Source organism: Urocampus carinirostris, chromosome 17, assembly GCF_059441175.1.
Source record: "Urocampus carinirostris isolate Australia breed hairy pipefish chromosome 17, RoL_Ucar_1.0, whole genome shotgun sequence".
NCBI lineage: Eukaryota > Metazoa > Chordata > Actinopteri > Syngnathiformes > Syngnathidae > Urocampus > Urocampus carinirostris.
The window spans coordinates 15,771,388-15,796,892 of NC_142365.1; the positions used below are offsets into that span (position 1 = coordinate 15,771,388).

Sequence of the window (25,505 nt, forward strand, 5' to 3'; positions counted from 1 at the left end):
ACCAGAGTGCAGCTATTGATTTTTCAAATGTTACACCACCTGTATCAAATTTTATTCCAGCCTGCGAGACAATTTTGAGAGAAGCTCAAAAGAAAAATAAGAGAAATTGTGTTAACAACTTGCAGTTTTAAGTATGTCCACTGGATGTCACAAAAGCCAGGCGCCACTCTCAAAGCACCCACTGTAGCTGTCTTTGCTTACTGAGAAGCCCAAGAGAAAAAAATAACTGCCTTGTGTCAATGACTAGTAGTTTTAAATATGTCCTCTTGTTGTCACCAAAGCCTGGCACCAACTGTAGCTGTATTTGCTGACTAGCATTAATCAAAACATTGAGGAAACCCCTATTGGTGTTATTTTACTTAAGTCACAAACGCACTGTGAAAGGAAATATGAGAAATACAACATTTTAAAAATTAGCACCTCCAAGTTTTAAGAACCTTAACTCTTCAATAATGCATATGACATTAACAGAGTAGTTCCCATATTCAAGTTAACATTATCATAAAATTAAAAAAGGCTTTAAAGTCATTTAGTCAATCATTTAGTGTTTGTATATTTTTTCTCCCTTTCCAGCCTGCCTAAGTAAAAAAACTAATGAAAATTAATGTAGTTATGTCTTTTTTGAAATGAATGCAGTTGAAAAACATTACAAGAGATCAAATCTTAGAAGAAAAATGTGAAAAAATAAACAAATTTTACATCCCTGAATCAATAAATTGTGAACTTCCGAAAAGACCTCCACCCAAGGCGGTTTTAATCCATTAATTTCCTAGTCTGAAAAAGCGTTTTTTTACGTGGCCATGAGTTAAAATGAATAGGACACCTGCTTTAAAGCTAGGGAGTATATGCTAACAAGGTAGCAGCAATACGAAATCATTGTGCCTTTTGATGGCAACCGGTTTTCAGGGTCAATCATTACACATATACATTCGAGTCATTTTGTGGCTTTTAATCAACCAAATCTACAAGAGATCACTGAGGAGGAGCCGGCGGCAGGTCCGGAAGACATTTTGGTGAAGGCGCAGCGGTGACCACCACGGCCGGGACCGATTTGGAGGCGGTAGCCATATGCTGCTGGAGCTGCTGCGCCTGCACCGTCTGGATGCGAACCTGCATGAGACCGAAGTCAGCAACCCTTTGATAATACGTGACTGAGCTCGTATGTTGTCCTACCTGCGTGGCCTGGCCTTGCTGTTGGAGCTGCTGGAACTGCTGTGCCGTCACAAAGCTGACTGGTTTGTTGCCGGCAATCAGCTTGGTGCCGGCCGGCACCGTGGTCAAGATGATGTTGCGACCCAAACTGTTGATGCTGTGGAGACAAGACGTCGAAAAAAGCAGACAAATGAGGTAGAGCAGGTAGAACACGCCTAATACCAGTGTTACAAGTGTTATCCCTGAAAAGACCCGTAAATGTGTTGATTCGTGCGTATAAAAGGTTCCTTATAATTGAATGATTTAAAAACCGCGCACAAACTAAGTTGCTGATATTCGCTAAACTACAAGGACAAATTAAAAACCTTTAGGCAAAAAAACCTAAATGTCAAAAAGTTATGAGTCCAAATAAAAAGAGTGAAAGTGCACCTTGTATTTGAGCTTTCACCTACTGCCCTAAGTTAATTCATCACTAGGAGTCGCTTTATTATAGCTGAAGTGTGTGCATTCACGCATCGTCCTTGAGATTCAATCTGCAACCTCAGTGGAAATGTTTAAATCTAAGCTTAAAACACACTTCTACTCTCTAGCATATGAATAACCTATATTTTATGTTGATATGTGTATTATTTGCCCTCATGTAGGTTTTAGATGAGGGGATGGTGTCATAATAGTCAGTAGTTTGCAATAGTCTTTGATCTGTGCAGCCCTTTGAGAGTCTTTGTGATTAAGGGCGTCACAAATAAACATGACTTGACTTTACTCTTTGGCAAGGATTCCTTGCACTAATACAAATTTCATAGTGCACCGGAGCATACACCTGTAGGAGGCGATGATACTTCATAGGACGATGCCATAATTCATTGCCTATGTGAATCGCAGATATATGTTATTGGCTCTGCAAATTATAATTCTTTTAATAGTCCTGTAGAAATAAGAAAAAATACTTTGAAAGTCCTTGAAAAGGTGCTTGCCTTACTCGTTTCCAAATGATAGCATTTGCCGACTTGAATGAAGAATTTGCTTTGAGAGAGCTATGATTAATTTCAGCGACAGGACATGAAAGCCGGTGTGAATCCCCGGGATTGACGACGAAAAAATAAGTGCGTTGGATCTACCCAAAGCCGCTAAAAATAGCAACTAGCTGGAGAAGGCCCCACTCATGTCGCTAACTAGGGGCTTGCAGGAGAAGGTACTAAAAGGTCAGTAAGTTTGCAAAAGCAAACCTGATATTTTCAAGCAGCCGTGTTGGAAATAACCCATTAAGAAAAAAAACACGTTCCTGGAATTGCTTTTCTCTGTATCGAGTACTGTAACATGTAATAACATTTTGTAACTACTGTCTTACTGGGTTATTTCGGTACTCATCAAATGCAGATCATGAATTAGTGTCTTCTAATTGCTGAATACTTCTACTTTATCCTCATCAGCACACACAGCTCTCAAGTCGTGTTTATATCAACCTACAAAGTACAACTAAATACATTTGTGGTCGTACTGTCTCAAGCAGAGTCAAGGGCGCCGAATTTCTACTCATGGAGATATTCTCCCTAACGTAAATACTGGCATCTGCCGGAATTACAACTATAAAATATTTTAAAAAAATACTTAAATGAAGGGGTCATCTTATATGCACATATTTGATAGTGTGTCATCAGTGGCAAATGGTAGAAACCACGTTTAGAGGTGGGCGCTTATGCAGGAACAGCAAACTAATAGGAAATCAATGCATACTCACCAACAGTCCTAACAGTAGTGTTTATGTGTTAGACGACCTCTTTCTCCCATTGAAAATATCTACCGTTAACATTTTAACTGTTTTTAAAATGTAAACAAGAAAAAATCTTGACTCGAAACTAGTATTTTAATCAACAGCTGCTCTCTTTTGAGGCAAGACTGAGTATTTGTACGTCAAAAAATACGCTCCGATGATTGCATTAGATTTCTGTTTAGGTATAATTTTGCTACCTCAGGTTTCAATTACCTCTCATAGAAAAGCAAAATGTAAAAGCCTCTTCAGCATGCAAAGACAAGTTTAAATGATAGCGTGCATGGCATTTGGAACACACTTTGTCAAATTCTGGCAGCAAAAAATGAATATATCCAATGAAACCGAGCGCTATTGCTAGCAGCCAGATGATAGAGTTCCAGCACATGCTAATTCTACAACCTATAATGCTTTGAATAATTGAACATTGAAATTGTAAAATAAAAGGTACTGGTATGTTGGCCAGGAGAGGGATGGGCACCACCAGGCTGCACTTAACCAAGACACACCAGAGAAAAAGGTGTCCCTACAACCCTAATGGTTAAGGGATCCAACCAACCCACCATTTATTGTGACTCTAAAAGTTGAGTCGTGTTTTGGTATTTGTATCCTTAAATGTAAATACTCTACAATGACATTCAAGATTTGTTTGTATCCTCACATTTTTAGTAATATTCTGGAGACTGTTTCTCGTGATGCCATCTACTGCGTTTAAATGCTAAACGTTTAGCATGCACTACGTCTAAGGGAAAACATGAGCACAGTGATAAAAGTGAGCTGAATTTTGGTCGTTTTATCTGTTAAATTCTTTTTGCGATACATTACGCCTGGAGACAAAAAGAAAAAGTCTTGGACAGTACCCAGAAATGGAGATCTTTAAGTGGTTCGAAGCCCACAGACAAAATGAAGATGGAGTCTCTCAGCTAAGTGTTTGTTTGTAGGCTTTCAAGATTGCGCAAGCCAGGAAATATGAAGGATTCACTGCTTCCAAAAGTTGGTGTACACGTTTTCTTTTATTTCTTTTATTGTGAGGCTATTTTAAAACAGTTTTAGTGGGTAGGCTTCCATGCGAGTACATATGGTAATTTGTCACTAGTGACTATCAGAGTATCGCTTTACTTCACGGTTTCATTAATCTGGGGGTTAGCTACATGACTTTTTCAAAGAAGTAACTAAACCTACTATTTTTTCAATAAAAGGCCCAACACTGCCTGACACTCACCTTGTGTTGAGGCTCCCCTTCACCATGGGGGCGCTCACGACGCTTTTAGTCTTCAGGGGTTGGTTGAGGACGGAGAGAGGAACAGTAATGCGGGCGGGTAACTTGCTCTGTGACATAAGTACAACAAAGACTTCCTTGAAGCCGATTCAGAACGTCAACATGTTTTCTGAATCCCTTCATCAAAATAAGAGTTTCTACATATAGAGATACACGTAGAAGCCTAATGTTTTGTCAAATAAATACACATTTCTTGACATACAAGTATATAAAAAGTTACTTGTTTCTATGACAGTTTATGTATTTTAGCTCATTATTCAAATCAAAAGTTACGAAGGTAACTACGGTTCTAGTTCTGTGCGACCGCCAGAGCATATGACTAATCTGGTGGTTGATTAGGACGAAGTCGAACAATATTGATTTTAATGAACAAGCATAATGGCCCGGCATTGCCGGGCATTCTAATTGGTTGTTGGGGCTAGAGCTAAGATTCATGGCCCGAGCCCGAACCCGAACCCGAGGCAATTTCGGGCCGGGTCGGGCCTGAAATGTCAGTCATACGGTCGGGTCGGGTTCGGTCCTGCTTTTTTTTTTTTTTTTTCAAATTAATTAATAATTATAAATATATGTTCATTAAAAATATATACTTAAACTATGTATGGATACTAGACCAAGGAATACTTGTTATAAAATAAATAATTTGGATAAAACGGAGAAGGAGCTGTAATTGCTTTTAACGGAGCCAGAGCATGCTCTGTGCACGTGACGTGACGTGAATGCTGTCCTCTTAATAATCTTCCCCTCCGCAAATTCGCGTGATTTTGGCCTGGTATCCCCGATATGGAGTCGGACCAACAAGAAGTTAAGGATAAACTCAAGAGAGGAGAACTGACGAGGAAAACGCACTCTGGTAAGAGTTTTAATAAGCGTTTTATATAGAATACGATCGCTTTTGTCGGAAGTGTACATTGACGTTGGTGACATTTTCATCCGCGTTAAAAAACGCAATTTGCAGAATAAAATCACGCTTTATTGTTTAAATAAACGCGTTATATAGACTAGGATCTCCCAATTATTATAATTAGCTCACTTTATTGTTTTAATAAGCGTTTTATATAGAATACGATCAGGGGGGGGGGGGGGGGGGGGGGATTTGCATAGGAGTCGGAAAAGGGCACAACACGTCAACACCCCCTCAATGATAGTGCCGCGCTAAAATCTTAAGGACGTACTACTACTGCTGCTGTGGATTATGGCCCAATGATCAAGTCGTCAAAATGACGGACGCCCTTAAATGTTTTCGCTACCTCAAAAAAAAAAACCGTCAATGACAGATTGTCGCTTAATGTAACATCTGCAGTGCAGACACAGAAATATAAAAGATGTAAATGTTTATACAGTTTTATTTAACTTAGGCCTAGATGTTGTAACAAAAGGCAGAGTTTAATTTGTTATCATAAATCACCCCTCCTTATAAATAAAATATGTAATTTCGGGCCCCCTCGGGCCGGGCCAGCAAATCCAGTTAATTAGTCGGGCTCGGTCCGGGTCGGGTTTAATACCCCTCGGGCCTGCGTCGGGCTCGGGTGCTTTTTTTGGGCCCGATCTTACCTCTAGTTGGGGCTGTGGTTTGATAAAGCGCCACAGAGCCACTAGGATGCGCCAAACAGCTGTATGAGCACATGCAGATGTTTATCGATGTTGTTGGTATTTATAAGCCACATCAGAATACGCACACGTGAATTAGGATTTATATCTCGATAGATTGATAAACTAGATGCATGTAGATTGGGTTTTTTCCTTTACTACATAGAAGAGCTAAATAATACTCAATTTCCTTTTAATGATAAAATGTAACTACGCACGGTATGTCAACGATAAGGAGACATTATGATATAGCACAATACTTTGCAACTTCCCTCCAAAATGTCAGCTTATTACCGTTTGTGTGTTGCCAACAGGCTGGGGCACCTGCCGCATGGTCGCTGTGGCGGCGGCCAGCTTGAGAGGAGCAGCCGAGGGTCCTGATGCAACTGTGATGCTCTTGGCGGTGATGTTGGCGGCAGATACAGCCTGGGTTTTGCCCCCGGTTGCTACCGCCAAGCCCTGACCTTGCTTCTGCGGGATCACCCCCAGGCCGGGCACGATCCGAATGGTGGTGGCGCCGCTCTTGTCCGGTGAGAAGCCCCTAGATTTCTGATCGGCTACGGCCACACCCAAGGTGGGCATTAGCCGGATGGCAGCGTCCCCTGCCGCCTTCAGCAAGCCTGGAGCCAAGGGCGCGCTTTTGGAGGTGTCCCCTCCACAGGACGCAGAGACTGCCGGCTGAGGGGGCGCCATATGAAGAGTGGCTGAAATGCCCTTTCCGGCGGCACTGGCGCCCAGAAAGTCGGGGCTGAGCTTGACGGTGGCCACGGGAGATTTGGCCAGGGTGGCCATCATGTCCGGCGTGATGCGGAGGACCGTCTGGCCTTTAGAGTCTGTGGTGATGGAGGATGGTGGGAGGCGCAAGACATCTTTGCCTTGGATGCGAAGATTGGTGGCGCTGAGCGGGATTCCTGATGCTGAGGGCGTTTTTACTCCCAATTGCCCCGAGGCAGTGATGGACACCTGCCACACATTACAGTAGTAACTCTTTTACAAGCACCTCTAAACAAAAGAAGTTCAATATACGAAAAGTCTTGCTCAACATACAAGGTTAAATCCAAGCTATAAGCATTCCCAGAGGCTAGAGACTGCTCAAGACCATTCACCGTCAGCATAAGCTCATTTAAATTGGCGCATGCACTTCCCACTATCAGACGCCTTATCCCGCACACATGTTTGTATTATGCAACAAGTTTCTTTTTATCGTATTGCATCGTTTTTGTGGCCATCGCCATGCATTTTGGAAAGAGCATGGTGAGGAGTTTTCCAAGGGAAAAGGGAGAATAATGTCAACTTAAATGAATCAGAAATAATAGACAATCATGGTATTTGTGTGCGTGACTTAGCCAATGAGTACAATCTGTCAACATCTCCGGTATTTTCGCTATTGGAACAAATGGCTATAAAGCTGACCAGGTGCGTGACCGTTTCTCAAAATTGCAAACCAATATCCATGACGAGACAGAAAGACTTATAAATGTGGATATGTGACAAGGACCTAGCAGGAGATCAGAAGTCGCTGTCTCTTTAAAAATGGTATGCTGTAGAAAAAATAGGGAGTGCATTTATTTAAAGTAACGACAACTTTAATTTTAAGTGTTCAGTAAGTGCTTACATATCATCAAAATCATGCGCTGTCGCTCCTTCCGCACCCCTACACTACTATTTGAATATATTTTTAGTGATCAGGAAGATGTGTTTAATAGCTATTTATGGTTAACACGGATGCTTTTGGGGGTTGGGAACGGGCCAATTAGTTTTGCATTATTTAATATCAGCAACATTTGCAAATTCGATCTACAACCACGATCCTTAAAAAAATTTAAATCGTATGAAGAGGTACCACTGTGTTTGAAATATTAGTTTTTTTTCCCCCCAATGATCAAAATGCAGCCGACCAGAAATTTCGACGCGGCAGAAATGGAGCGTCCACTCGACCAATCGTTGATCAAGTCTCACTTAACAAGCAGCGTTACGTCGTAAAAGATTCACCTGTTTTATGTTCTGGCTGCTGATGCCTTGCAGCGTTGTGGGCGACGATATGGGGACGTTAGCTGGGCTGGCCGGGGAAACCATGTGAGTTTTGGGTAAGGTTGCTGTTGATACTGAAACAGGACTTGAAGGTTGGCTTCTCAGTGGCACGGACACCACCGTCTGTTTTTAAAAACACAACCGCACGAAAGTTTTCGTTTACTTCGTTTTGTGATTTATGTAACTTCCTCATTTTAATTTTTTACATGTTTTCATTTCCCTAAATGTTTTTACAATGATCAGAAAGCCTTGCACTGATGGATGCACATGCAGAATAAATAAATGACAACAACAACAAAGTCATTCATTTGAAGACTTGACTCGAATGATTATTTTAAAAGTCACTGCAAGAAATATGAATATAAAATGTACAATGCATGTAATAAAATCCGTACTGGATTAAATGTCACTTGAATCTTACCAAAGCGAGTTAAACTATGTTTAGTTCAACTGGCCGACATGGTTTCTCTTTAAATGTTCGTGCATTACAGCGATGCTGCCATGATACAAAAGGGATTCTATGCAAACTTTGCAAGTAGTCTCTTTATTGGACGGATCCAATGCTCCCAAACTTTAGAAGTTTTGGTACGCATACTTAATGTTTAGGCCATCATTTCTGTTAGTTAACAATAAAGACAGAGAGGCATTTGAGCATGAACGACTCTCAACAGAGATTATAAACATGCAAAATGCCTCACTCATTTGAAAATTAAGTGTCTGGAGACAATATTCGACTATTGAATTCAGTTTGGACTATTTCTGTTATCAATTTCTGTCAACAACGTTGAGTAATCGCTGAAGCCCTTCCTAAATCCTGACATTACTGAAATTCCTCTGACCTGTGATAGACCCTTGGTAGTCACAGAAACGGGCATCCTGATCTGATGCGGGTTCTGATGGAGCAAAGCGGCTTGCTGACTCGCCGCCGGAGAGCCGAGTCCGGCCTGAGCTGAGACCACCCGCACCTGAGGAAGGGAGCCCGCCGCCAAGTGACTGACGATCCGGGCGGCGTGCTGGGAAGCGACTGGCTGAGATTTGGGGGGGCCTGCCTGACTGACGGGCAAGATGGAGCCCAGCTGGGGCAAAGAAGGCTGAGACACCAGTAGGACGCTGCAAGAGACCCAGATCGGTTCATGCAAAGTGTGACAGCACAGCAGTAGGAAAAAAAAAAAAAAACATACCCTGGATTGGACTTAATTGAGTCAGGGGCTGAAGTCTTTGTGGGTGTAGTGACGGCACAGGGCAAGGGGGACTTTGGCGTCCCTGGGGTAGGGGTTGTTGGCGACATGGGACATGAAGTGACGTCTTGTCCTGCTTCCATGCCTGCAGCTTTAACACTTGCTTCTTTGCTGCTGGATTTCTGAAAGGGATCCGATGTAGACTGTCAGTGGGAGACTTGGCTGCTTTTGGGAAAGGATTTGTGTGTCAATGACTGACCGGCTTGGAAGCAGCTTTGGGCTTCTGCTGCAGAGCTTTTCGGGCTTTGGCAGCGGCTGCTTGAGCCTGATGGATCCTCTCTGCATAGGACAAGGCAAAAACGGGTTTTTATTATTATTATTATTATTTAAATCTTGAAAGATGGAGACAGCATATAGTCCAAGGGTTGGGAGCAGACAAATAAGACAAAATTCAACAAAACCAACAAACATGCTATTTAGACAAAAGCTAATTTTCAGCACATCTTATTTCACTGTGTGACGTTAAATGATTGGATACATTTCGTGAAATAATAATAATGCCAGAACGTGTGTCCCAAACAATATAAATATACCACGTAAATAATGGCTTCCTTTCGCAATTGCTTAAGATATTTGAAGCTCATTTTGACCGTAATATTTGTTGTAAATAATGGTTTTAAAACAAGGTTTGACCAGAGTTCTTTTTATAAATGACACAAAATACTGAAAACGAGAAGGATATGGATGTATTTAGGGAAGTGAGCTATGTGCGCAGAGATCTGCCCACCTCTATCACTTACCCAGTCAAACTGCTCTGGGTGTTTGGCTGACGTTTTGGGGTGTTTACAGTTTATTCTGTGGCTTTTAATCATAAAGTGTCACAACAGTGAACACAGATTGTTAAATGAAGTTCAATATAAAGGATTCCCTAGACAGGTAGAGCCTAAACCAGGTCTGTTGGTATCACAACATCACTGTAAACTTTTCCCTGTTGACACTTTGCACCTGACGACACGTTGCACTCCCTGATATAATATAAGCCATGACAGGAGGCAAGAAACACCTTTGTGGACAGCACTTGAATGAGCATTTAAGTCGAAACCACCACTATTTACGATGGTGATTTATTGCTATGTGGTGGCCTGTGCGAACCGGCAAGGTTCTAAGCCCGATTTGGCGTTTTATTGTATCCCTTTAGATCAGTGGTCAGCAACCTATGACACGCGTGCCAGCAGTGTCACACGAGGGGTTAACCGGTGGCACGCCAGCGCAAGGAATTTTCTTTACCTGAATTTAGACATTTTCAGTTGCGCGCCGTGTTTACGGTAGCAACCCTCCTCCTGTTTCGTGTGTGAGTGAGTGCCTGTGCCGCGCCTCGCAGAGGATGAAAGATCTGTGTTTTAACCCAGCCACAGAAACACCGGCGCGCGAAAAATGAATGAATCATGACGGCTCCTCCAGCGAAAAAAATCTCGTTCTGAAAAGTGTGGACAAATGACTGGGGGTATTTTTTTGTTTATGGTAAAGTTATTTGACTAACGCTCGGATTGTTAATGTTGATATATGTCACTGGGTTTTCAGATTTGCACCGATTTCTTGTTCCAAAAGCTCATGTCCCTTAAACAATGAAGATGCATTTTTTTGCACTTTATAAAAAAGGTATATATTTGCAGGTGTATAGCATTAATTAGTATGTATTTTGTTTGGTATTCAACAGATTTTTTAACTGTTCAATATTGTGAATATTGAATATTATGTTCTGTGCACTATTTTCCACAAAATTTCAATATTTGAATAAAGAGGAATTTATTTATTTTTTTCCTGACTCATCGATTAATTAAAAAAATAATCGGCAGATTAATCGATAATTAATCGTTGGTTGCAGTCCTATTGAAAAGTATAGCTTTTTTGGTATTGTTGTTATCCTATGTTTACTGGCCACACCTACTGTTTACGTGGTGTCGTCACATGGTTAGGTCACATGTGTGCAAGGCATCAAATTATCAGGACCGAACAAACTGCATTCTGTGTTACTTTGGCCTCACGTACACTTAAGTTGGAAAGTTACAGAGAAGATTATTGTGGCCCTTATCTCCGAACCAGATGTGCTCATCAAAAGAGCCATGTCTGACTTGCAAGTTATACATTGCCCACCCCTGACATATAGAATAGAAAATACAACTTAAGAAACAAATCTGTCGTGGAAAGTAAAGCTCACTCACCAAACTCTTCTTGGCTGCGGTTTCGATGCAGGTAAATCCAGAGCTTGCGCCCGATGTCATACTTGACGCAGGGGTCCTTCTCATAGTGCAGCCTATCCAGAGCGCCGCTGACCACCGTGTTGACCTGAGGGGCCACAAAAATCAGCCTGCCGCCGAGCCAGAAATGCAAGCGTCTGACAGACCTGCGCGCTGGTGACGTCGGGGGCCAGGAACTGCGAGTCCTTTAGCAGTTCGCAGATTTCTGCCCGAGTTCCTTCGCCGTTGGGCAGCCTAGCAGCAGCGTCTCGCACTGTGAGACAAGAGCTCGGGTTAGCTGGAGTGAGGTGGCATCAGGGGATGGACGGAGGCGGCTCAAACCCAGAGAGAGGATGGTGACGTATGGTGGGCGGTTGGAGCGCAGTAGCGTATGCTCCCGGGCTTTATTGAGAGACATTTCCTTATCAAAGACCCCTTTTACGGGCCCTACCACTGACTCGAAGCCGTGCATGCAGAAGGTAAAGGCCTTGTGTGGTTGGTTATATCGCTGCTGCTCCTAATGCGAAAAAACTAAGAACGGTCACCGCTGCTTTTTGAAAGCACATTCATCGACATAAGAGGGAAAGCCAAACCTGAATTTGGAAGAGTTGTCTCTCATCTCCTGTGCTGGGTCTCACTACATAATCCGTCGAACTGGGAAAGACACGGAAGAATGTAAAAAAGGACACAACGTCGTTTGCAAAGATGGAGTTCTTACACTCGAGGCATGGGGGGGATCGCCTCCATTAGTTCTTCACTTTCAGTCTGTGGGTCACAAGAAATCACCTGATTGAGTTGGATGTTTTAAATGGATTTAATTTGAAATACCTTGAGCACCAAATCTTTGGAGTCCAGCCACAGTTGACAGAGTGCAATCAAGTCCTTCTCTGCGTCCTGATCGGGGCCTTAACAGAGCAGACTTTTGTGTCAAAAACAAACCTGGCGCCTGTCAAGCAGCCACCTCCCCCTCACCGATCCACTTCCACTGCTGTGTTTCTTCTACAAACTCCACAAATGGTAGGAAGCCGCTGGGGAGCGCCATCACACCTTCTGAAAAGCCAAAAATGATATAGTGTTACCTCTTCATACAAGCACCTCTAAACACAAGAATTTTGATATACGACTTTTTTTTTTTTTTTTTTTTAAACAAAACCCTTGCTCGCTATCCAAAGGAAAATCCAGTTCACGTGCAGTCCCGGAGTCTACTACTAGAAACCCCCGAGACTGCTCACTCATCATTACTGCTTACTGCCAGCATATGCTCATCCAGTTTGCGCATGCAAACTACTATAAGCAATGGAAATTTAAAATTGTGCAGTAAAATGTTTTTGGGTACGTTCATTTGTGGTTACAATATTTTAAGTGTACAGTAATCGCGTACGTATCACCAGCAGTCTCTCAAACACATACCTGTCAACCTCCGCCAATTACTCTCCTTAATAATGATTGCAAATCCTCCTTATTAAGTGATACTAAAGATTACAAACACACTGTGGCACCTATTTAATCGGAGCAGCACAGAACATGCAGAATACCGCAACATCGTTAGAATCCTTGTTTGAGGCTCAAATGACATCTCAGAAATGGCTGAGCCCGGATCTCACCTTTACTCTCTCCTGCAAGGAACTGCAAGGCATGGAGGACCAAGTCAGACCAGCCTGAGGCAGAAGAAAACCAAGCGTTGAGGGCGCTGGCGGGAGACGTCTGCCACATTTGGACCTTTTTCTCTAACTGGAGCATATTGAAGAGAAGCCATCAAATGAGCGCTAAGCGGCCTCTTAAGAGCAGGGTTCATACACCTTTTTCATTGCCAAATTCAAGGGACAGTGTGTAATATTTAGTGCCTCCTTGTGGTACAAAAAAAAACCTTCATTCAGTAAAATAAAAGAAAACATTGATTTGAAAAATGGGCAAACCATCATACCAATGTTAATTTTTACAAATATTTATAGGTCTAGAAATTTGTATTTCTTTTACATAGCGCATTCTATACCTAGTAGTTGCCCCCATGTTTTCACAGCATCTTGCTGCAAAGCTGTGTTTATTTGGCACTAGCTTTTGTTCAAAGCCAATTTTCCAATTTATCTAGTACCATTAAATGAAGAAATCCTGTGTGAATGGTGTATTTTGCAGAGCCACAAATAGATCTGCTATTTACATGTGCGAATTTGAATCTTTTGTGTGAATTTATCAAGGCTTTTGAGGAAAATTGCGCATTTATTTGTGGATCTGAACAATACATGTGTAAATATTTTTCAAACAAATCTCTCCCTATTTTAGAGTTGGGTAATAATGATAGCAATATGCTGCCCACATTTTCAGTAGCAGGAAATTCTCCCCAATACATTTTACCACTGATAAACGTTACCTTAATTTCTACCTACATTTCGTAGTGCCCTGTTTATGTGTAGTATGACCTGTATGGAGCGATGACGCTTCATAAAACAATGCCATACAAACTAATGCCAGCTGCCGTTAATCACAAGGGAAGAAGAAATGCAATGGCAAAGGGAAGCCACCAGAGAGCAGTGTCTGCGGCATTTTGAAACGGACTTGTTAAGAAACATGGAAACAATTTCAACCATTTACAAGCAACTTCACCCAAAATTCAAGCACTTTTCAATGCTTGAAAACAATATCAAAATTCAAGTACTTTCTAGTATTTTGAGCACTCGTGAGATCCATGCAGGAGGTAAGAGAGACTTACAAGTGATGTGCTAGCCAGCCGTTCTGTCCTCAAGATGTTCTCCAGCAAGCTGAAGAAACTGACGGCCAGCTCTTCCACCATCACCACTGGGCTACTTGGTGGCTCTTCCAGGATCCTGCAAATCATGTGCATCGATGAGGTTTGTCCCAAGATATTTTTACCATAGCGTGCCAACCATACTCCTCTTTTATGTTGGCCAAGGGCGACATGGGCGCGTCCGGCAAGGAGCTGGCAATATTTGTCAAAGAAGCTGTCGGGACGTCTGACATAAGCGTGTCGCAAGGATCCTCTGTTTCCACCTTTACTGTTCTCATTTTCTTCTTCTTTCTTTCCTCTTTTAGTTTCTTCTTGGGTAGAGAGAGCTCCAAAAGTGCTGCAAGTCAGCAAAACCGCACGTTGGAAAAACAAAAACTGGTTTGGTATTCCTCAACTAAGAGAATCCACTCACGCAAGGCAGACTTGCGATTGAAATTGGCCCTAGAGAGGATGTCACTAAGGTGGATGTCAGAGGTTGTTAAATCTGGATGATCCTGAAGAGAAAAAAAAATATCTGTGAAGCACTGTCTGGGATCACACAAAATCAATTTTGCCTTAACTGCCTGTCGCTTCCTCTTCTCCCGATGGTTTTGAAGCATGGCCTTCAAGTCTGGCTCTCCCAGATGGATTTTTTCTGAAAGATTCGTCCCGTTCAAAGTCATCATGGGTTGCTGTGCTGCCACTATAAAAGAAATCCGACTCACCGGTGACCTTCATGTCTTGGGTGGACAGACTGGGCACCACTCGAAGCGAGACGGAGGCTGCTGGCGAAGGGGGTGAATGTGGAGCTGGTGTCCATAACGTTAAATCTAAAACGACAGCGCAGGCACTTATTTCCTTTTGTTGACATGCAGCAGAAAAATCTGAAAATGTGTTTTGAAAAATAGGCTGTATAACTAGCGAACATTTTAATAGTCGACTGGTCACAGAATATTGAAATGATTGGTCGAAAAATCAGATAACCATTTTAAAATTTAGCATTAAATTATGTTGCAAAAATAATAAAAAAATAGCTACAATGAAGAATACAGGTTTTTTAAACATACAAAACACATAGACAAAAACTACAGATTCTTAAAAAATATAACCGAAGAATGCCCGATTTAAAATCAGTATGGCAGAGTGCTCAGTCAGTAGAGAAATAAATCTATAAATAAAACTATCCATTTTTTGAGGACAGGTAAATAAACAATTAATTAAAAACAAGTAAACATTTTTTTTAATCTCTGTAAACCAAGAACAGACACATAAGCAGCATTAGAACAAAGAAAACAATCATTATGTGCATTTTGTGAAGCACATTCAGTGGTCAACTGCAAAGTCTATAACAAAAAAAAGTTACGATTCTAAACAGTTTGAAATCATACGTTTTTAACAAATAACCTTTTTTCGTTTTTATCGTTTTAAAAACTGACATTAGTTCTTTGAACTGTATGCATTTCATTTCAAATACAGACGCTGCCCTACTTACGAACGAGATTCCGGAAAATCGTCCGTAAGTTCAATTTGTTTGCTAGTTGCTCCAGTGCTATATTTTGTATGGAATGTATGTTTAAGGTTTATATAAGTAACCTGTATTGTTTTGAAACTGAAAATTAAACGTTTAATAAAATAATTTGCTTTACACAAAGCAGGCTGAATGATAAAACATAGTACTGAAAAACAAAGCTACACATTCGGCGTTGAAATTCTGTGGTCTGTGAAGCCCTTTGAGACTCCTTGTCATTAAGGGCGTAACAAAGAAACATGACTTGACTATAAAGATAAAGATAAATAAAGTTAAGTTTAGTTTACTTTTGGAACAGTTAGGCGACTTTCTCCTCCATGGTAAAAAGTGGACGAAAAAAAAGTGATCCAACCGTTTTCTCAACCACATCAAGCTTTCTATTCCACTTTCATTTCAAAAGGAACGGCTCGTCTCTTCTTTAAGCTTTACACTAACCATATCGAATGGATGCACGAGATATTAAACAATAAAAACGTTGTTTGTAGCATGCTAGAGATACAGTGCAGTGTGTGTACACACAAACCAAAAAGTAGAAGCCAGATTTCTTCTTCGGGTGGCTTGAATGGTACTTGAAGCTTACAGTCGCAGGTCAGACTGTTTTGTTCAACTGTCCAATGTACTTTTTAAATCTTCGCGCATCGCCAACCCACTACCACGATACCTAAGGTCGCCTTTGCAAACTTTGCAAGTAGTGTTTTTATTCGCCATATGCATGCTAAAATACTCCTGAACTACAGAAGTTTGGTACGCGTACTTGGTGTCGACGCCGCTATTCGTTTATGTTTATGTTACTGCTCGAGACAGAGGCACTACTGTGCATGAGGGACTATTAGCAAAGATTATATTCATGTTTATATGCTTCACTTACAGTCGCCTACAATGAATTCCATTGTCGGAATATTTTTATAGTTTTTTTTCTCGACAACGTCGGCTAATCTTTAGAGCCCTATTGAGAAGCAAGACCTACTGACCGTCATCATCAGATGAAGCATTACTGTCTCCACATTCAGTCTTCACCTCCCTTAAAATGCGTCTTAGTCTTCTTTGAACTTTTTTTTCTCGCATTTCAGCGTGACTCCTCGTCTGCTGCTTCCTCTTTGGTGCAAAGTCCACGCTATTGTGAGCTGCAAAGTCCAGCAGCTCCTGAAATGAAAACAGAAAAGGAAAATGTGCAACATTGTGTACTTCCCAAAACATTTGGCAAACGCACCTTTCGTGAGACCAGGATTTGTTTGAGAAGCCTGTGGTAATATTGTTGAAGGCAGTACAACTGACGTCGTCGCTGAGACTTGCTACAAAGTATTCTGTACTTGACAACTTCCGGGTTGAAGTAACCATCTGGTTTCAGAACATGGATAAGCTTGTGAGTCGGAGGCGCCAAGAGGTCCGCCAGCCGGCTTTTTAAATTCCGTACCTCGAAAAAGCTTTTGTGCCAGGTGAAGAGGATTTCCAAAATGGAAGTTTCTGTCGTTGAAGAGGTCGTCTACCACGCGGTGCCGCTCCGCTTCCTGATTGTTGGCGAATTGTGGCAGGAATTGACTCAAGTGTTGTCGCTGGGAATCGGACAGCACTTGGGTCCACGTGCTCTCGCTCACCACAGAGAAGAAGATTTCAGGCTGGAGACAACTGAACCGTCAACCATTTGAAGGCAGTATTAAGATAACTCTAAAACAGCGGTTCTCAACTGGTCTGACTTCAGGACTTACCGAAATTACAGGCCTGTAACCCGTAACAAGAAAAAAATTCTCAAATGTATTGAATGAAAGGATTGTACTGCTTGAGGGAAACTTGCGGCGAACACGGAAGAAGTCATAAAACTCACAGGAGATCGCATATACAGTATATCGCGTTTAGTTGGAAATGTGAACGATCTCACAAAAACCTCGGATTTCCCCAAAAAATGTTTGAAGTCTTGACTCGGCCAAAACTGAAACCTATGACCTCCCAGTCTCAGGGAGAGGCACTCAACCATATGACCACCGAGCTGGTCTCTGTCCACTGCTTTACATGAGACACAAGGCTCACCTGCACAATAGGGCGCTGCGCAATTTGAAGAAAATCTAAGACTTATGTGCGCCTTATGGTCATGAAAATATATGGTATGTGTTATTTAATTTTCCCTACCATTATTTTGTCAACGCAAAGGCTGGCTGACCCACTACAAACAGATCACTTTTGATCCAGTACCCAATAGTTGAGAAACGATTCTCTAGAACTTACATCTTCCAGCAGTTCCTCAGGTAATTTGACCCTGCAATTACCCAGCATGCACTCCTCTGTGATATATTCTTGCTCTTCTTCTTTTGGCTCCGTTAGGATGTGCGTCAGGACGTCCATCCTTCACCTCCACTGCAAAGAAACAGATCATCATTTACAGGGTTCTTACACCTTTTTCATGGCCAAAATTTAAGCACTTTTTGAGGACTTTCAAATTAAAATTTCCAATTTCTCCAGTACCATTAAAGGAAGAAATCTGGTGTGAATTATGCACTTTGCAAATCCACAAATATGTCTGTAAGTCACGCATACGATTTTTAATCTTGCGTATGCATTTATCAAGACGTGTGATTTATAAATCTTGAGTATATCATGAATATATGTGAGGATCTCAACAATTCATGTGCAAATATTATATAGACAAATCTCTCCCAACTTAATTGTAGGGGGAAAAAATGACGGAAATATGTTCCTTTTATTTTCAGTTGCAGAAGTTCTTCCCATTACAATTTATTACTTGGAAACGCTACCTTATTTTTATAACATGGCCCATTATAAATGTCCACAATTGATACATAATCTTTGCACTAATACACATTTCTAAGTGCCCTGTTTAGGTGTAGCATGCACCTATCCTTTTGGGCACGACCGGTCAGGGGCAGTGACGCTTCACCTTTCTATCTATCTATCCATCTATCTATCTACCTACCTACCTACCTACCCTGGTCATATCCTTCGAGAGGTGACCGAACGCAAGACAAACACGTACAAAAACAAACAAAATATATGTCACTCGGGTCAGGGTGACACAACACACTCTTCTGTTCAACAGCAGGGTTCGACAGCTTTCACTGGTTTACCCCTGCTGCATCATACGGGTGCCCTGCCCATCCCTTAGGACACGTCTAAACATCCCACTATCCTTTCACAACACCTCTCCACTCATTCCTATCACCAACAAGCGCTCTAACTTCCACTATATTTAGACCTATTTCCTGCAGTGCACTCATAGCACCATTCATCCACGTCAATCGCAGCCTTCCTCTTGGTCTCCTTCCATTTACTTCTGCTCTGTAGATCCTCTTCAACATTCGCTCCTCATCCATCCTCTCCACGTGTCCAAAACAACAGAGTACTCTCTTATCCACACGCTTGCTCAGTTCCACAACTACTCCAGTTCTGGCTCTCACAATTTCCTTTCTCAATCCATCCAATCTTGTCGCTCCTAACATTCTCATAAAACACATCAAACGCTTCATAGGACAAAGAAATACAAACTATGGTCAGCTGCTGTTAATGACTAAGGAATAAGAAATGCATGGCAAAGCAAAGCCACCAGAGCAGGCGTGTCGGTTTCATTTTTTAACAGTGTTTCTTCATTCGATTTGATATGAATTCAGACTGACGAGAAACATGGCAACAATTTCCAGCATTAACAAGCACTTCACCCAAAATCCCACCCCTTTTTAAACATTTAAACTAAACCATTAAAATTCAAGCATTTATAAGGATTTCAGTCACCCGTATGAACCCTATATGAAGCTTGAGCGGGCTAGCTTTTGAAATATAACGAAACGAGCGATTAGTTTAGCTTGTTTGGCTAGCACACATGACGTTATTTAGTCCCCGAATCTTCCAACGTGAAAATAACAGGCTGCAATACGTACGTATCACAGCATGCCATTGTTTGGATAGTCTTTATAAATATTATTTGGAAGTAGGGAAACAAAAATATATTTTACCTGAGCACATTCGATGTTTTCTGTAATGCAAAGGGGCGTTTTGTATCGTTTTCTACTTCGAGTGTCGAAATAATGTCGTCTAACGGAGCTCTCTTCCTCTACAGGCAGTTGTGAGAACTACAGCAGATAATAAAAAACTTGAAAAATCCATTAAAAAAAGTTCGGGAAAAAAAACTCAGGAATTCAAACGTGTGAAAAAGAGACTTACCTACTTGCTTACTTAATTAACATCAATTTACTTCTACAAGTGAGGCAAACACTCTCTTTTCAGTAAGTGACTAAGCCCCATAGGAAACTACTTTAGTTGATGTTTATGTTGTTATGTTTAAGTGGTCTGCCAAACTAACTTTAAAATTATTTTTTAGTTCTATAAGAATAATAAAGCTATAATTTTGAGTCAACGCAGGTTTAAAGCGTTCACTTTGACAGGACTTGGAATGTTACAGAGAGCTAATTTCTTAGGAAATGTAAATTAGGGGTAGTGATTTCAGTGTTATACACTTGAGCCATTTGAAGACTAAAATAGTTTCGACTGGTTGTTGATAGAAAATATTGAACCCTGGTCTCTTGCTGAGGTTATATTCCAAATACAACCGGTCCAGCTCATCCACCGAAAAACAACAGCGACCAGAATAGAATAGAATAGAATAGAATAGAATAGAATAGAATAGAATATACCTTTATTGTCATTGTTACAAAATGGGTTAAACATATTGTGACAACGAAAATGCGCGTGGCACTCCAGTATCACATTTAACTGTGAGGATAAAAGAAAACAAAGAAGATAAAGGAACAAAGAAGATAAGGTTATAATTTACACATTATAAAAGAACAAAGAAGATAAGGTTATAATTTACACAATATTTACACAGGAAATGTGGGCATGTAGGATGTTACATACAGTTTAAGTGCAAAAATAGTCAGCATTGTGCAAAGTGAGCATAGGCATGAATACAATTTTACATCTGTATGAGGTAGTGTGTTTGCCAGAGTTTCAGTTTGTTGTGTGGTGTGTGTTAAGGGTGGTAATGGCTCTGGGAAAGAAACTGTCTCTGAGTCTGTTTGTTTTTGCTTTGTGTGACCTGTAGCGCTTGCCGGAAGGCAGCAGGTCAAAGAGGTGGTGGCCGGGGTGAGAAAAGTCCTTGATGATGTTTTCTGCTCTGCTGAGTTAGCAAGAGCAAGCAATGTCCTCCAGACTGGGTAGAGAGCAACCAACGATTCTCTGGGCTGTGTTGATGACCCTCTGAAGCGTTTTCCTGTCTGCTGCCGTGCACCCAGCATGCCACACCGTAATGCAGTATGTTAGAATGCTCTCCACTGTGGCTTTGTAAAAGGACACCAGCTGCTCCTGTTTCAGATGATTTTTCCTGAGCACTCTCAGGAAATTGAGTCACCTTTGGGCCTTCCCTACCACCGCTCTGGTGTTTGCAGACCAGGAGAGGTCAGAGGAGATGTGCACACCCAAGATTTTGAAAGAGTGGACTCTCTCTACATAGTCTCCTTTTAAAATGAGTGGTGCTGGGTTCCTACCTTTCTTTCTGAAGTCCAGTATGAGTTATTTTGTTTTTGTGGTGTTCAGTATGAGGTATTTTTTCGAACTGAGGTGGTTTTTCGAACAGAAGGTGAAGGTGTTGTATCTGAGTTAGATCAGGAGGCCTCTCCTGCTACGTCTAACCATGGAAACTAGTAATATCTGTTTCATGTTTGGTAGCAAACCCCAACCCCCCAAAAAACGGCCTTGGGAGGAATGGGAGCCGCTAGGCCGTGCTTGCCCAAGACACACCAAGGGAAGTGGTGCCCTTACTACCCTGGCGGTTAAGGGATCTGTGAACCGTCAATAGGCAAAATCTGCCTATTGCTTCAAGGGAGCAGGGTTATACTGTATTCCAGCGGCTCACGGAACCAATTCAATGCAATCAAAGTGGATGCCTGGATGAGGTTAGAGGACATAGAATTAGAATTAAAATTAATTGTCATCGGAACATGTCAAATGCACAACAAAATCTATAAGTGCCATCATGATGGTGCAAGATAATTTATAATAAGATAAAATACCACACTGCTAAATAATACTTTATATATAATAGTATAACAATAAATCACATTACATTTAAAACAAAAATGAAGAACTGTATATTATCTTTGCATTGTTACAGAATCCCTGTCTAAGCTAGGAGTACTTGTGCACTTTCTTCTGCAAGTTGTTTGAAATTGATCAATTTTTCTTCATCATTTCTCATTTGTAAAACTTGTTTTAACTTGGAAAAAAGTTAAACTCTGCCATCTTTCTAGACTCATTAAGTTGACCTGAAGTGGGGCCTGCCTGCTGCTGAGCTCCACCTCCCCATGATGCAGCCATGAATGAGCAGTTGATGCCTTTGCTTGTCAGAAAATAATCTGAGAGAGAGAGAGAGAGAGAGAGAGAAACGAGGGTTGGGAGCCCCCGAGAACCCTCCACATTTTCGTAGGAAGTCACCGGTAGACCCAAGAAGACCGATTTTTTGCCGGGGTGGTGCTCCTCATGCCAGAGCAGAATGGCAGAAGGTGCTGATGAGGAAGAGATTCAGTTCTTGCGGACGGTAAGTAATGCCTTCTTGTTCAATTAGAAAAAAAAGCATTGACATTCTTGGATATGTTTCTTGGATACGGTACTCAGACTGAAAAGGACAGTTGCAAGTAATGGTTCCTATTCTTATTGGGTTGGTTTGATGTGGTGTTCTATTAAGTGGCTTACAAATGTACAGTATTTGGTCTTTTTCTATAATTTTTTTTTAAATCTGAAGGGTCTTGTTTATACACATATAATAACTTTACATGGATGGGCTAGATAAATGGCCCCTAGACAGTTTCTGGCCCACCGGCCCCAGGTTGCACACAATCAGACTAAGATTGCATTTACTTCATTTTCACATCACATTACAGATGATGTCAAAAGTGTTGACTAATATGGTCAATATCAAAGAAAAGAATGTATGGAAAAATCCCCTCTCAATCGCTATTGTGGACTGAGGTCATCTGCTGGCCAGGTTCTATATTTACAGTGTGAGGATTAGCAGCTTCAAAGTTAGGCCCGTTTCAGCAGCTGCTTACTTCAGTCCCTGTGAGGCTGCTCAGATGATTTGATCAGTGTTCAATATTGCAGAAGGTTGTGCACAAACGTCTTGGTGAATTGCCCTGAGCTTTGTTGATCATCTTTCTGTCTGTGGATCAACGTTCCAGGCATTAAATCAGATACAACGTCATAGAAACCCGATTCGTCCATCCGTCATTTGCCTTGTCAGCACCATGTCGGCAGGCGTGATGGTTATTGTAAATAACACAGTTCGAGGAAAAAGCTAATTCTATGTCACAAACAGTTGAGATGTGACAAGTAATATTCATTCTCAATTATGCAAATAGTGCTTCACATAGTCAACTTGATACTCATAATGATTTCAATAGCACTATGTTAAAAAAAAAACCTCGACCTAATTAGCTGCATAACTACATTTCAACTTCAGATTCTGGACTGGACTTGGATGTCTTCCTGGGTCTTGTTACCCACAAAACATTTACAATCTTTCTGTCGATGCTGCCGTCAATTAACTGAGTTTTTTGGAGGCGAGCAGTGCGGGACATTCTTTCCAGTGAAATGTGAAATATCTGCCGCTTTCCAAAAGAGGTGGCGTGAACAGCAGGTGCAACTGCCTGAAATAGAGGGCTTATACGAGAGTGGGGGACAAATTCATGGGACCGGTTATCTGAGACCAGCGACAACAGTAAAGATATTCAGAAGCAACAAAGGCTGTAGTCAGCCTTTCTTTTTCATGGTTCAGTTTATGTGTTGATGTAACCCATCTGAAATGATTAACAGGAAAAACTTGATTTGTTTTTTTCACATCCTCCCAACATGTTCCGTTAGGACGATCACGTGGTTCTGCAGTGCACCGCTTCCATTTTGAAAGAGCAGATCAAACTCTGCCTTTCGTGCGAAGGATTCGGTAATCGGTTGTGTTTCCTGGAGACGACGTCCAATGCTCAGGTGGTCTGCATCTGTTTTTTTTGTCCAATTTTTTGTGGGTTGGTACTGATGAAGTCACCTTTCAGAATGTCCCACCTGACCTGGCCATCTGCTGCTTCATCCTGGAGCAGTCCTTATCGGTGCGAGCACTGCAGGAGATGCTGTCCAACACCTCTGTGGATGAGGTCTCGATTTTATTCCTCCACATGGAGAGCGGTCTCTGCTGTGATTTCTAACTATTTTTTAATTTTATTTGTCCTCCACAGGCTGTTGACTTGGACAAATGGGTCAGTGGAGTTCTGGTCCTTCTTGGTTTTGTATTCTTTGCTCCAATGTAACCTTCTTTCTACTTGCTTTGTAATAGTCGTCACAAGGCGGAGGTCATCGGACTCTGCTGTACGGGCACGCCATTCTGCTTAAACACACTCATTCCAGCATGGTGAGAACATCCGAATGGTTCAAGGATCCACGTTCAGTTTTTTGTCCTTCCTCACTTTCTGTCTTTGTCACAAGTACTTGAGCTGTTTAACGACATCACGCTCGCTCACGGACAAGCTGGCATTTGACGTGGGCTTGCAGGAGGATTCCACGGGTGGGTGATCTTTCTTAGGGGTGAGGAGTTGTCTTTTGGCTCAATGCAATGTTTCCAATTGTGCCACAGGAGAGGCATGCTGGTGGACCATCCATCCGGCCTCCAAGCAAAGATCTGAAGGAGAGAAAGTCAGAGTGGGGGATGACCTGATTCTAGTCAGTGTTTCTTCAGAGCGATATCTGGTAAAGCTGCCATTTACATCTGTTTCATACAGTATTGTGGAGGAACAGAGTAAACTCTGGATGAACTGTACAGCACACACCTGGAAGTATATGTGTTTTATAATTGACTTGAGAAAACTTTAAATAAAGTTTTGGGCAACCTTATCCAAATTTCGGTGTTGTTGATAAGATTGTTATTTCCTTATGACAAAAATTAAACAAATTAGCTTTCTGCCAATAAACACCACCTTTCTTTGTCACCGCAGTTAAGCCAACGGTCTCCTTATGGTCCTCCTTATCACCAGCATTTAAGATGCTTTATTCCAAAATACCACTTGTTGATTCCTAACCCCTCTTTTTAGCATTTGTCCTACGCTAGCGGGGACTTGATGGTGGACGCTTCCTTCATGCAGACCTTGTGGACCATGACACCAGTGATGTCGGGTTGTGAACTTGCTGAAGGTCCACTCCATTCTCTATTTCTTTGCAAATCCTAAATGTGCTTGCTGTCTTTCAACAAAGTGACTCTTGCTCTGCAGGTTTTCTAACTGGCGGGTACGTGCTCAGGCTTTTCCATGGTCACATGGATGAGTGTTTAGCGATCCCAGCAGCTGACCAAGGAGATGACCAGCGCAGGTGAAGAAAACCTATCAAGGAAAATTCCTTTTTGTGTGTTAAATTCCTGAGCTGGTTTGGTTTTTCCTCTTTCAGAGTTGCTCACTACGAAGGGGGAGCTGTATGCAGCCATGCTCGCTCCTTGTGGCGACTTGAGCCGCTTCGCATTGCGTGAGTCTCCTAAAAAGCTCTGTCCCAGGCATGGGCTTACAGCAATTTTACACTTAGTCTTTTCGCTTTAGTTGGAGTGGGGGTCACATAAAATGGGGCCAGTCGTTCAGAATACGTCACATAACAACAGGGAGGTACCTTCTCCTGGATGAGGAAAAGGGCCTTTTGTTGGTTGACCCTGAGAAGGCAAATTCCAAAATGGCAGCCTTCTGCTTCAGAATATCTAAGGTCAGTCAAAATATTCGAGGAGTAAAAATCAAGTCAATTGGTCTTTTTGCGGCAAATCTTTGTGTACGTGAACCGCAGGAAAAAATCGAAGTGGCCCAGAAGCGTGACGTGGAAGGAATGGGTATTCCTGAGATAAAGTATGGAGAGTCCATGTGCTTCGTGCAACATGCCAATTCTGGTCTCTGGCTCACGTACGCAGCTGTTGATGCCAAATCGGCCCGTTTAGGTCCCCTCAAGAGAAAGGTATTCCAGATCCCAGAAAGGCAAAGAGGAACATTTTAGGTCACTAAATCTGTA

General features: G+C 41.8%; 2 protein-coding genes across 3 annotated transcripts in view; one reads left to right on the plus strand and one right to left on the minus strand.

The window, feature by feature from the left end:
- Nucleotides 1–934: 934 nt before the first annotated feature.
- Nucleotides 935–19,558, minus strand: nfrkb (nuclear factor related to kappaB binding protein). The gene is made up of 26 exons (XM_088321777.1): nucleotides 19,442–19,558; nucleotides 17,703–17,831; nucleotides 16,897–17,098; nucleotides 16,693–16,820; nucleotides 16,454–16,625; nucleotides 14,680–14,784; nucleotides 14,536–14,609; nucleotides 14,388–14,469; nucleotides 14,120–14,312; nucleotides 13,940–14,054; nucleotides 12,837–12,963; nucleotides 12,205–12,282; nucleotides 12,061–12,137; nucleotides 11,951–11,997; nucleotides 11,826–11,886; nucleotides 11,575–11,749; nucleotides 11,400–11,506; nucleotides 11,218–11,341; nucleotides 9,255–9,334; nucleotides 8,999–9,177; nucleotides 8,657–8,927; nucleotides 7,779–7,940; nucleotides 6,081–6,749; nucleotides 4,143–4,249; nucleotides 1,174–1,309; nucleotides 935–1,110 (listed from the first exon to the last, which is right to left on the minus strand). The coding sequence occupies exons 2-26, from the start codon at nucleotides 17,817–17,819 to the stop codon at nucleotides 973–975; spliced, it is 3,726 nt and encodes a 1,241-aa protein (XP_088177903.1). The 5' UTR covers nucleotides 17,820–17,831; nucleotides 19,442–19,558; the 3' UTR covers nucleotides 935–972.
- A 2,417-nt stretch (nucleotides 19,559–21,975) lies between these two features.
- Nucleotides 21,976–25,505, plus strand: part of LOC148349342 (ryanodine receptor 1-like) — a 56,637-nt gene continuing 53,107 nt past the window's right edge. For both annotated transcript variants that reach the window (XM_088321775.1, XM_088321774.1), the window contains exons 1-12: nucleotides 21,976–22,020; nucleotides 23,343–23,462; nucleotides 23,528–23,626; nucleotides 23,708–23,728; nucleotides 23,806–23,880; nucleotides 23,955–24,033; nucleotides 24,103–24,215; nucleotides 24,557–24,656; nucleotides 24,734–24,830; nucleotides 24,906–24,980; nucleotides 25,052–25,208; nucleotides 25,287–25,451. In XM_088321775.1, coding sequence (XP_088177901.1) covers nucleotides 21,976–22,020; nucleotides 23,343–23,462; nucleotides 23,528–23,626; nucleotides 23,708–23,728; nucleotides 23,806–23,880; nucleotides 23,955–24,033; nucleotides 24,103–24,215; nucleotides 24,557–24,656; nucleotides 24,734–24,830; nucleotides 24,906–24,980; nucleotides 25,052–25,208; nucleotides 25,287–25,451 — 1,146 coding nt within the window. The remainder of the gene's footprint in view (nucleotides 22,021–23,342; nucleotides 23,463–23,527; nucleotides 23,627–23,707; nucleotides 23,729–23,805; nucleotides 23,881–23,954; nucleotides 24,034–24,102; nucleotides 24,216–24,556; nucleotides 24,657–24,733; nucleotides 24,831–24,905; nucleotides 24,981–25,051; nucleotides 25,209–25,286; nucleotides 25,452–25,505) is intronic.

Excerpts from the sequence above, each read along its gene's own strand:
- nfrkb (XM_088321777.1), bottom strand. The coding sequence starts at position 17,819 with ATGGACGTCCTGACGCACATCCTAACGGAGCCAAAAGAAGAAGAGCAA. Across the intron at positions 11,342-11,399 it reads CCGACGTCACCAGCGCGCAG|GTCAACACGGTGGTCAGCGG; the intron begins GTCTGTCAGACG and ends GTGGCCCCTCAG. Across the intron at positions 7,941-8,656 it reads CTACCAAGGGTCTATCACAG|ACGGTGGTGTCCGTGCCACT; the intron begins GTCAGAGGAATT and ends TTTTAAAAACAG.